Source organism: Haplochromis burtoni, unplaced genomic scaffold (genome assembly GCF_018398535.1).
Source record: "Haplochromis burtoni strain Fernald_Lab_line unplaced genomic scaffold, NCSU_Asbu1 Contig_79, whole genome shotgun sequence".
Classification (NCBI taxonomy): Eukaryota; Metazoa; Chordata; class Actinopteri; order Cichliformes; family Cichlidae; genus Haplochromis; species Haplochromis burtoni.
In genome coordinates, this window is record NW_024582440.1 from 1405365 (window position 1) to 1418027 (window position 12663).

Genomic DNA, 12663 nt, shown 5'->3' on the forward strand with positions numbered 1-12663 from the left:
GATGTGGATGTGAAGTAGACTGTGTATAACAGCTGTTTGTTTTCAGGGCTTTTTATTTTGCACCAGCATCTAAAACGTTAATAACAGGAACATTAAGTTGAATCACCATGTTTTTATGAAGGGCCAGGGGCACACTAATGGAGGTGGGTGAGGCATTAATTCAAATTCAAATTTTATTAAAATCCCTTGATTCGCATTAAGGCTAAATATAATCCAAAAGCTTAATATATATGACAGTATATGACAGACTACACCGTGACACGTCTGTGTTGCACATGAGGCTGCACAACAGTTGTGACCCTGTGTAAAATGTAAATAAATGTAAATGTAAATTGTCTTGTTGAAATATGCATTACTGATTTTCAGCCTTGTTCTTTGCGAGGTCTCCAGATTATGTGAATCTTTTGATGATGTTGTGGACTGTAGATTAGGAGGTATTCAGTCTTCACATTTTATGATGAACATTTTATGCACTTTATTTTGAAACTGTTCCCCATTTTGTAGATGTGGAACCTCTGCCCATCTTTAGTCCCAACATTTACGTTTCCACCCTTTTCTTGCTCCTGTCCTAACTTTTGTGGGACGTGTTGCTGCCATCAAATTCAAAATGAAAATATTTTTCATGAAATTGTATCAGTTTAAACATTTGATGTTTTCTGTTTTGTCGTAATATAGGTTCATGAGACCTGCAGATGTTGGCATTCTGTTGTTACTTACATTTTTCGCAGGGTCCTAACTTTTTTGGAAGCGGTGTTGCACAAGACATGTACATAGATTTCTACATCAATTTCTAACACTGGGACTGACTTTGATAAACCACACTGAGTGACAAGAGGGTAGCCAAAGGTAGACAAACCAGAAGATAAAAAAAATAAATAAATTAATGTCTGCATAGCAGATAGCATGGTGGTATCTCAAAAACTCTCTTAATACAAGTGAAAACCTCTGCAGTTGTTTACAATGGAAAGTTTCTGACGCACTGTGGTTAATGTGGCTTTATGTGTTTTTGACCGGTGTACCTAACTATAACACAAGCATTCCCACAACTGTCAGTTTTAGTTTCCTTCGTCTTATTTGTTCCTATTAATAAATACACTGTAGCATTAGAATGATCCTATAGGTGGAGAATAGAAGCAGCGGGATGGAGTAACACAGCTAGGACATTAGACATGCAGTGTGATGAGCAGCGCTTCAGTTAGTCCATTTAATTAACAGTGTAACAGCTCTTTCTGCGCCATTCCTTTTAACAAATTATGAAAAGATCTCACATTTTAGATTTGCCTGGTTGAGCAGATCCATGACTTTAAATATCTGCTTGAGTGCAGTGGTATAAAGGTGGACATGCTTTAACCTATAGCCCACACTCCTTGCAGAAGAATAACTCACCCAGTGTTGGGTGGGATAGCTAAGACAGCCTAAATGTCTTGAGCCACTCTTTACTGAATTTTCATCCATGTCAGATGTCAGCACCAGTAACTTTTGAATCAATGTTTAAACCGAAAATAACTCAGATGCCCAAAAGGATGATTGGAACAATCCTTCCCACATCTGGTTTAATTTAATATTCAAAATGTGACACTTTATACACAGAAGAAGACAAACAAATGACTGCACTGCTGTCTGCGTGTTCAACCCACGCTTCCTTCAGTAAATGGACCGTGAGAGTCTTATCATTTGCTCCTCTCATCCTGAACTAGTGTTCAGCCTGCTGACACAGATGGGGCTGATCAGCAGGCTGCCAGCTCCTGCACGTTTGTATGCAGAAGATTTAGGAGCTGCAGTTCAGCACTATAAATGAATTCTGAAGAATGATTGCTGAACCGGGTGAAATTAATTCCCAGAATGTATGCAAATATTCGTCTTACGTCTGACAGTGATTTGAACAAACCGAAAGCCAAATACCAACAGATTTATCTGGATGATATGAGAATAAGATGCTAAGAGAGCTAAAAACTCATATTTTACCCCCAAAGTGACCAAAACTAGGATGTGACTTAAAAAACTGGGCCTCTGGTTTGTAAACACATCCATTAACACCTTCTTGCTGCTCTAATTCCTGTTGTCTGATGTTGCAGCTATGAAATATGAACCACTAATTTAAGGTGTGTGTTGCCAAGTAAAGAGGTCAGCATGAAAAAGTTAAATCAGTGAACACCACCATGTGCTGAATGTGTCAGACTGTTGCCAGAATAATTGGTTAACCTCACTTTCTGTCATGGCCACTGGCATATTTTTGACCCAGCAGCTCACGACTGACTTTAAAGATATATAAAGCCATCTGCAGGATTACAACAAAGATACCATTTATTTTGGTTTATGACTTGATCCATTACTTTGACAGGATGCTTCCAAGTTCCATCACTGACATCTGTTACCTCATATGTCTAAATTTCCTAGTCGTTTGCACTTATTAAACACTTTTCTTTCTTAAAGGTCGTAGTTAGCATTTTTATTTTTTTAATCTCATTTTATTATTATTTATTTTTCATATACAAATCACTGCTTTTCATGGATTCTTTTATCTGTATGCATACATGTGTAAAAATCATAACCACTGGAGTTTGTGCTGTAGTAGTTACAAATATTTGTCCCCACTAGAAATGTTTTTATCTCCACGGAGAGAATTTGCTCTCATTCTTAATATGTTGTCACATAGTATCCAGATGTTGTGTGAAATAATTAAAGGATTATATTTAGTGCCTCAAAGATAATTAAATGTCTTTTTCAGGATATTTAAAGTAAAAAGGATATATCCCCTTAAATCAAAAGTGTTCATGTCGTATTCCTTAACACTGAAAGGGCAGGTCTTCAGCCTTGGTACCTGATCTGTCTTGTAGTCTAAAAAAAGTTTGTGGTTTTCTGCAAAAGCACACATCCTGTAACAGTCCTTTAAGAAAAAAAAGCAAACACGCTAGTGTCGCATACTGCGTGAGCACAAACATGCAGCGAGTTCTGTAGAACTGCTTGTCAAAGACAGAGTACAGGTGTAAAAGATTTAGTAGACGTTTGTTTTCAGAGTATAGTTTGGATTGTCCTTGGTTAAACTTCACTGCCATGGTAGATCAAAATTGCAGCTCCACTCAGCAAGGTAAGTCTTGAATGAAGATACAAACATCGTTAGAATTCACAGTAATGTAAGCCAAGAGTTTTCCTTAGAGTTAGATCAGGTCTTTACATTATTTATAAATAAAGATGGTTAGTGTTAGTGCTTGTGATGCTTCTTATGTTGCTTTTATATTGAATTAAGCTTTACTGGTTTGACTTTAGAGGGAGTAAAAAAGGTTGATTTTCATATCAGATTGCATTTTGATTAGCAGCTTTTGTGGGACTTCCCCATCTTTTCTGTTATTGCTCTAATAGACGTTTAACAGAATCTCAGTACTTTCCAGATGTAATTTTAAAGTTTTGGGGAAAAAAAGTGCTGAAAAATAAACTGTATGCTGTCTGGCACAATGTGACAAAGATCATTCCAGGAATTAAACTACACTGGGCACACCAATAAGCTTATAGAGAGATGTAATTAATATAGCGCAGAACTGTTCAGCGTGTTGGTTCCCCAGCAGTTGCAGTTTCTCATGTGGCACCTTGGGAAAACTAACCGCCCACCCCTGCCTGAGATGCTGCCAGAGAGAGAAACATATCCAAAATTAGAGTCAGTAGGACTTCAGCCAAGGGGGCAGGAGCTGGATGATAAAAATGTTTCCAACTTTGTTTTTAAATCAGTGAATAGTGCTTTAAATAACTGATCACAGCAACCAAAAACAAACAAAGAAAATCCCCCAAAACTGAGCTTACTAAAAGGTAAGTTTCTTTTATACACAGCTTCTCCCACGCCTTCACAGCTGACATGTGAAGTGTCTGTTGTGTACAGACTCACAGCATTCTGATTAAACAGAATGCTGTGAGTCTGTACACAAGGCATCAGCCGCTCAGAGGCATCAGCAGTTTAATTAGGACGGTGCAGTTTGCCCAAAGGCAAAAAGCAATACTGTGTAAGATCGTAGAATGTGTCTCATTTTAATGAGGCGATGCATTACCAAAGCTAAATTATTTATTTAGATTTGTAACAGAGATCCTATGCACCAGATATTACTCGGGCAGAATGTGGACCCATTTCCACCACTGCAGAGTCCAAACACGTTAAAGTGCTCCTTCGTTCACGGTGAAGATGAGCAAAATTCAGCTGAAAGTTATACGAGATATTGCACACCACAGCTACACAGTTAAGAGTTACAGTTACAGTCAGGCTTTTTATGTGATTCAGTGGCAAACCAAAAACCAACAGTGTGTCGACTGAATGTTTTAACTCACTAGAGATCGATGAGGCTTCAGGAACATGTTAAACATAGTATATCAAAAAGCACTGCAAATGGTTTCTGGGGTAGGAAATGCGCCCAAGATGCTTTTGCTCGGTCTGTATTCCTGCAGCAAACATTGCACACATCACACATCCATGCATGCAGGTTTCTCAGCAAAACCACATTTTCTGCTGCTCAGTGCTGGTGTAGATGTATTGCTCAAGGACTCTGATGCTGTGCATGTTTTCACATTTTGCTTTATTGCCCAATTTCCTTCAGCATTGTTTGAACAATCCACTTTCAAGCATATACCTCTAGTTCTGCATTTTTTAAAGAGATATATATAAAAAAAAATTATTTTGTTTATTCATATTTTAAGAACTTTACATGATGCATGGATGGTTATTCTTCATTAATATTGTTATTATCAGTAGTAGTCACTTATTTAATATCTGTTTAAAATGTGAACTAAAGAGGAAAAAAAGGCGTTCCAAATTGCTAAAATTAGCTTTCTGTGTTGCGTGGTGCAGTGATGAAGCACAGCACTCACTTTGTGAGTAGGGTATTTCTGTGTGAAGCTAAGTCATTTTCTCACAGTGCTTCCATTTCTTCCCACAATTCATACACATTGCATTAAGTTGATTGTGAGCTCTACAATGAGCACATGTGTAAATGGTAGGCAGTGGATGGATGGACAGAAAATTAAAGACACAGCTATGTAAAAAAACTGTCTTTTGATTTTTTAAAAACATACATAGCAGTTTTCTGTCTTCATGCATGAGATTAACTATGAGGTCAGTGAGTGTTGCTCAAACATAGTTTATTCATTTAAAGTGACTCATATTTGTTTTTCTTTTTTCTAGCTTCACAGTTGGGTTTTTTATCTAAGGAATTACAAGCGACCTTAGGGGTTCTCAGTGCAGCGCTGATCATCTCACTGGCATGGAATATTTTTTGTTGTGTATCAAAATTTGGCTCAGGTAATGACATTATTTACTCTATCCTCACTCAAAAAAAAAAGATTCTTCACCCACAGTAAACATGACACTATAGTTTGAGTAAAATGCAACTGAAATATATTATCAAAGAGTTATTTATTCTAATACTCAATTATTTTTTTAAAAAAAGTGCTTGTATAAACTGAATGCATATCAATCAAATACATTTGATTTGACCAGATTTAATTAAATGTAACATTTTTACATTTTACCTGTAACAAAAATACATCAGAAATCCAAATGCAAGTTAAAGTCAGCATTTTATGGGAATTAACACAAAACCCCCTGAAAACAATCCAGTTGTGAATATATTCATCTTTATCTTGTATTAGGAAAATGGAGATGTCCACTGAGAAGACGGCAAAGGTGTGTAGCGTGGTTTTTATTGTTAACAAATTACAGTAAAACAGATCTGCATGTGAAGAACTCCGTTTTCCTTTCTGTGTTCCCAATTTTAGTCAGAGCTTGAGGCAGATGGAAGAAAATCCTATTTATGGAAACTTAAGCTACCTGCAAACAAGTAGGTGCAAGCGGTCGTGCGTCTGGCTGTGCACATGCTTTAGTACACTTGTATCAGATTACAGCGTGATGATATTTCTCCGCAGGCGTAACTTATTTAACAGAAGACAATCGCCCTCACTCATCACTCAGCTCTTCAAATGGGAAGTATCAGCGGAGAGTCAGATCAGACTTACAGGTAGATTCTTTGACACTTTTTTGAAGGTTTGAGATCTTTTATTCTGGCTTCACTTTGGGCTCTCTGTCTGTTCATACAGGTTATTAAACCTTCATGACAATATCTCTCCAGACAAAGTAAAATACAGCTGTATGATATTAGATCAGGTAATAGTAGGAACATGAAAAGTGGTCCTCTAGCATAGGTCAGTCTAGACCTACTAACCCATGGGTGTCAAACATAAGGCCTGGGATGCAGAATTGGCCCAGAAAAGACTCCAAACTGGCCGCCTGGCCCAATGTGAAGAAGGGCATAGCTTTATTATTTTTAATTGTTATTTAATTTTTAACTCTCAGTTTTATACCTTTTCATGCCAATAAAGGCTTCCCCAGTGTCAGTGATAATAAACCAATTAAACCAAAGTAATTAAATAATAGCTAAATGATTAAACGATGAAAAAAATATTATTTTAAAATATCTACTAAGGAAATTTCTGTTGTTGTTTTTTTTTACAGTGGGTCCACAGCAAAAAAAAATTTAAAAAGATGAGGAAAAGCACATATGTATTTCTTACAATTTAAAAGCATAGAGTTGCACTCACAGATTTCTTTCATCTACTAAAGCAGCATTTCTTTATCACGTAAGAAAATTGAGATGTACTGTTGAAATTACACTTCTTTTTCTTATATTAAAATATCGCAAGCATTAAATTTAGTTAGTTAAAAGTCTTTTCACAGACAGAAAGGAGAGTTTTACTAGTTCATTGCATTGAAGTGTGATCATGTTTACATTGTTTTTTGTTTCTTCTTCCAGTCCAAAAACCACGACTGCTATGCCAACCTGACCTTAAAGGGCCCCAGGCTGCAGGCTGGTCACAGCTGTCCGCAGATACAGTACTCAGATGTAATGCAGTTAGGGGAGCCACCGGAGTCAGAGAAGGAGGATGACGGTAACACGGACGCCCTCTCCACCGTGTCTGATCTGTATGCTTCCGTGCAAACTCAGCGAACAAAAACCATTGACTCTGCAGACAATGAGGAAGGCTATGCCAACCATCTCTGAGACGTGCACAGCTGCTGATGCTGAGATGACTCAAATGGCTGTTTTTTTTCAGGCCCAATCTGTCACCACAGGATGTCAGTGTTTATTATTATATGAAAAATGGAAACGCGTCTGTGCAGTTGTGAAGTAGAGAAGTGCTGCACTTCTCTGATTCATTGGCTTTCAAACTAGTTAACTAGCTAACAAGAGGACGGGACCCACAATTTCAAACAATTATTAATAATAAACAGGATCCGAGTGGATTTTTACTTAAATAAAGCTCAGAGTAATAGCATTCACAAATTAAAAAGAAAAGAAAATTCATGTTCTTTTAACTCCCTGACAGTTTGAGAATCACTGCTCTGCCTGAATGTGAAAGTTTTAACATAAAATGTGTATTTTATGTAACATTTCAATGACATTTTTTGGTGGACTTGTTTTTTGATGGTGCATTTGAAAGCTAATTAAGTACAACATCTCTATTTTTGTTTTTTTGTTTTTACAAAATGACACAGTAATTAATTTTGTAATATTTGCTCTAATAAAATAAATGATTATCTAAGAGTGCTCCAGACAAGCTTTTGTATGCTTAACAATATATTCCACTTATAATAAGTGAGTAAGTAGTTTTTTGACACTTGCTTTTCAAGTCATAGCACATTTAATATTGTGTAATAAATCCCTTTTCTTCTCTTTGCTTTTAACTTGGTAAGAATTCTTTTAACACAACTTTCTTCCGCTGTGTCAATGTTTAACCCTGTGAAATGAATGGGTCACTGAAAAGACCTAAAGCAGTATAAAAACAACAACACAGAAATAAAATGCAAAAGAAATTTTACTTTGTGTAAACCAAGAATTAATATCAGTTACCATCACTTAATTTCTTTAATCTCCTTTGGTTGCGACATTAGGCTTCTTGGATTAAAGGTCACTTAGGTCTGTACTTTGCATTTATCGGAGAGCCTTATTTAAGGCAGTGGTAGCATTTACCCTTTGAACAATCAATGCTTGAGATAAGAGTTTCTAAGAGCTAATGGTAATTGCAGTACAGTTGAAAAATTATCATCCATAAGAGTGAGCCTCACGGCTTCCATTTATTTTAAGTAGGTGCTGCTCATCAAATGTAGTGTTTTCACTGACCATCAGCTAGTGGGGCTACCTCTATAAAACCAAATGCTATGAAAATGTGCTGGTCTAGAACATTCAGGTTTGTGATAACATAATCTTCCCAGGAGTGGACATCCCATCAAACTCACAACGCGGTCAGACTGTGCAAGCTTCAGAGAAACTGCATGTCACTCTACAGGTAAAAGCTTCCTGTTTATAAAAACAATGCAGCAGCCACGTTGCTTAGCTTTGCAAAGCTGCATCTGAACAAACCACAAGACTTGTGGAACAATGTTAGATACTTAATGCATAGCGCCACATTTGGAGAAACCCAAACACAGCATGTCAACACCAAATCCTCACATTAACTTCTCACAGTGTGCAAAGTCAAACTGTGTGGAGTGCAAGTAGTGGACCCAGGTGCAGACAAACCAACGTGTGGAAACCAACTTAATAGGAACAAAAAGTGAGCCGTTTAATTAGGCTGATAAAAAGGTACAAAAACAAAAAGCAGATACACACTGGAGAGAAACTAACTAGAACTGTACTGGGAGAAAGTAAATGCTAAACACAAAAGACAAAGAACAAAACCTGAACACGGAAAACTCGGAAAACCCTGGAGGCATGGAAACATGTCGAGAACAACAGAAGACCAGACAAAGACTGAACGAGAAAACACAAACTAAATACACCCAGGAGGATAATGAAGGAATGGGGAACAGGTGGGAACATAGCTGGGACAAATCAGACCTAATGAGACATGGGGAAGAAAAACTAGACACACTGCGCATAGGACAAGGACTTTCACTATAAAACAGGAAACAGCATGGAATGCAGACATGACAACACAAACTTGCTAACATAAAACATGCAAACATGAAACAAAGGGTGAGGGAAACTTAAATACAGGGGTAGTAAACGCAAGGGGAATCTAATAAACAAATGAACTTAGCTGAGCTAGTCAACTTCAAAATAAACTAAAACTTGACCCAGGAACGTGACATAACTGTCACCACATTGGTGATAGTGGTGATGATTTTGACTTGTTTTTTCAGCCAGTCGACTATGAACTCTTCTGTATACCAAGGTATTCTTGAGTCAAAGGTGAGATCATGGACAGTTGATCCCAAGAATATCAACAAATCTAGGCAGGGACAAGTATCAGGGATGATTCGTGACAAGGGGACGATTTGAGGATAGCAGCAAGTGTGAAAAGGAATGTTTACAAGATGCTAGTGAGACCTGCTATAATGTACTTTTTGGACACAGGAGCACTGACAAAAAGATATGAAGCAGAGCTGGAGGTGAAGGTGTTAAGATTTCAGTTGGGATTGACCAGAATGGCAGGTGGCAGGTGGTGTATCTGTATCTATGAAGCGCCTTGAGGCGACTTTTGTTGTGATTTGGCGCTATATAAATAAAATTGAATTGAATTGAATTGAATTGGCCGACTGCCAGACCAGTGTCGCTGGCCTCCGGAACAGCGTTGCCATCACCGCTGGAGACTTGGGCAGCCTCCACAAGAGACACTGCCCTTTTTCCATAAAGAAGGTGATCCACTCAACATAAAAGCATGCACCAGCATTGTGTGCTTGATAAAAATCAGAGCACATAGCAACTTTTGAGAACAGTTGATGATTAGATAAAGAATTGTGTCAAACCTATCAGTTCATAAAAGATTGGTGATGTATTTAACCTTTGTAACAGTGGCATACCCATTCATACATGTAATCAAAGCAGGACATGGAAACTCACTTTACCTTTATATTATGATCTTCTCTTCTCGTAGAGCCAAGTTTAAAGTGCTTGTTTACATCCTCAGTTATCTTGTCTTATCTTGAATGAGATGATACCTTATATGCAGCAGATATATTATTTCACATTGGTCACTTCCAACTTAGGCCCATGATGCCCAGATAAAAAGTTGCGGAACAGCGTGACAAAACTTGCTTATAAACCATGCATGTATATTAAGAAGTCCCAGATGTCAAAAGTCCAGCTGATAACATAAACTCATATATTCTTTATGCTTTTATAGAGGCTATTTCACTTGTCCAGGCAATAGTTTTTCAAAGTAGAGATGATTTTTTAAATATCACAAAACATGTGAAATACATGAAATTTGAAAATATTTGTAAAACGATGAAGTAGCACTAGATGGTGATGTTAAAAATGCTGAATGACATATGTTACCTTGATGATAATGATGATGATGAATTTCCATTAAAGGAGATTATGTTTTCATATAAGCTAATTTGTTCGGTGAATTCTGGAAACAGCATGTAATGCAGACATGACAACACAAACTGCGTTGTTGCTTGTTGTCATTGACTGAACCATGGGCCATACTTTGGTCTGGTGATTGTAAAGCACAGTGAGATTGTTATATAGACAGGACTTTTGTATCCTTGAGGCAATCTAGAGTTAAATCTGACACCGTAAAAATATGTCAGATTTTAGTACAGATTCCACTATCATGGCCGTGTTATGAAAATGTCATGTTTAAGCTTCTATTTTATTCCTGTCGTATTTGTCACACTTCAGTGAGTTAACAAATTATTTTATATCTATTTCTAAAGGGACGATGTGTGTCAAATATGCCCTGGCTTATTGTTGATATGTCTTCACACATTAATTCTAAATTTAAAAAAAAATTAAATGTTTAAATTAAAACGGCAGATTTCATTTTGACAAATGATTTATTTAAGCATATACCTTTTGCAAGAAATTGGATTCCACACATTTTTAAATAACAATAATGATAAAATGAACCATGTTTTATTAAACTGTTTATTTTAAATACATTATATTGCAAAAAAGTTCATATTTCAGCCTGTTACTTTTCCATTGCTTTTTTGTATGCAAATGCTAAGTGAGATTTATGGAAACAGTTCAGTACAAGTTAAAAAATATAAGGTACAAGAGCTCAGACTTTGGTGTCCATGGGATTCATTTGCCCTTTTCCCTCATAGGTTAAGGGGGCTTCTACACTGGAAAAGTCAGATGGCAGCTCAAAGAAAAGCTCATCATTGAAGCAGTTCTTATCAGATGGAGATGCCAAGGAGGGAAACTTCATGACCAGCCCAGTGAGCAGACCACCAACTGTAGAGGCTCCGATGGTGGTAAAGACAGCCGCAACCTGGTACAGCGCTTGCTCCCGTGCAGTGCGTCCCAAGCCCGGCTTCAGTCCAGGAATCACCTTCTGCAGTTCTAGCAGCTGTGGATCTCCTTCGGGTGGAGCACGGTGGGAAAAGATCTGGTACATGCTGGGCCCGTAGGTTTCCTCAGTGGCGAGAAGGATGGCGCAGATCCCTGCTGTGGCCGATATGATGCCAGTCAGTCCGTGCAGGTTGTGAATACCACACTGGTCTTGGATCCTCATGCGATAAGCCATAAAGGGGGTCAGGTACTTGTAACCAAAGAAACAGGCAGTACAGCCCATGACGCCCAGTGCATATGCAGCTACAGGTGAAATCATCATGTCCACAGAAGCTCCAACTGTCACACCGCCTGCTAGAGTCACATTTTGTATATCAGCCATCGTGAGCTTGCCTCTCTTATTGAATAGTGCAGAGAGTGCAAAGGCAGTGATAGTGGATGAGGAGAGACCTATGAAGGTGTGGAGTATTGCTCTGTGCTGATCATCGCCTTTAAATGTAAGCGCAGAGTTGAATGAAGGCCAGAATACCCAGAGGAACAGGGTTCCCATTACAGACAGGATATCTGAATGATAACTAGTGATCTCTTTAGCATGTCCATCATTCAAACTTGGCCGATAGAGCATAAATGTCACTCCTAGACCAAAATAGCAGGCAAATATGTGGATAAGAATAGTGCCGCCTGCATCATTGATCCTAATGTATTTGAGTACAGCCCACTCTGTCACAGCAAATATAGGAATCTCAAGAGAAGCCATGACCAGTAGCTGAACGGGACTGGTCTTCCCAAGCACAGCCCCGAAGGAGATGAGCACCACAGCACAGGCAAACTCTGCATTCACCAGGTTGATCACCCCCAGGTGAATTTTCCCATCATAGTAAAACTGGAAGAACCCTTGCATCAGGATTGCCCACTGGATTGCAAATGTAGCTGTGAGAAAGTTGAAGACCATCCCGCCAAAGCCGTAGAATCTGAAAAAAGCCAGCAGGCAACCGAAGCCTATGAAGATCATCACTTGCACATCAGCAAAGTAGGGGTAGTCGCGATAGAGGGAGTTCTCCATGGGGCTGGTCTCATTGTTTTGCAGCTTTGCGTTGGTATCGTCATCATAAGTGACAAAGACGGCATAAAGAGCTATGATGATCACCTCAAACACTAACACAAACACTGGCAGGCTCACTTTCAAACTCACTGAGTCCTTCATGTTGATGCTCAGTATCCAGACTGCGACTCCTCTTGCTACAGCAACACCCCTTTTGTACTTTTCTCTTTTTTTTTAAAGATCAGATAAGAGCAGATAAAGGCATTGGTTAAAGACAGTGAACACATGCAATGCAGTTATTTAATAGTGGATTGTTATTTAACAACTCGAGAGAACAATGTA

The 12663-nt window shown here is 38.2% G+C and overlaps 2 protein-coding genes across 2 annotated transcripts; one reads left to right on the plus strand and one right to left on the minus strand.

The window, feature by feature from the left end:
* The first annotated feature begins 2919 nt into the window (after nt 1-2919).
* Nucleotides 2920-9467, plus strand: LOC102306170 (signaling threshold-regulating transmembrane adapter 1). Its single transcript, XM_005924730.3, has 6 exons — nt 2920-3088; nt 5162-5278; nt 5629-5662; nt 5755-5816; nt 5902-5993; nt 6786-9467. Exons 1-6 carry the CDS (start codon nt 3055-3057, stop codon nt 7032-7034), a joined length of 588 nt encoding a protein of 195 aa, XP_005924792.1. The 5' UTR covers nt 2920-3054; the 3' UTR covers nt 7035-9467.
* Nucleotides 9468-10839: 1372 nt separating this feature from the next.
* On the minus strand, nt 10840-12663 carry rh50 (Rh50-like protein). Its single transcript, XM_005924723.2, has one exon. The coding sequence runs from the start codon at nt 12481-12483 to the stop codon at nt 11047-11049; it is 1437 nt and encodes a 478-aa protein (XP_005924785.1). The 5' UTR covers nt 12484-12663; the 3' UTR covers nt 10840-11046.

Coding starts and splice junctions, on each gene's coding strand:
- LOC102306170 (XM_005924730.3), top strand. CDS start 3,055: ATGGTAGATCAAAATTGCAGCTCCACTCAGCAAG. Junction 3,089..5,161: donor TTGCAGCTCCACTCAGCAAG/GTAAGTCTTGAA, acceptor TCTTTTTTCTAG/CTTCACAGTTGGGTTTTTTA. Junction 5,994..6,785: donor GAGTCAGATCAGACTTACAG/GTAGATTCTTTG, acceptor TTCTTCTTCCAG/TCCAAAAACCACGACTGCTA.
- rh50 (XM_005924723.2), bottom strand. CDS start 12,483: ATGAAGGACTCAGTGAGTTTGAAAGTGAGCCTGCCAGTGTTTGTGTTA.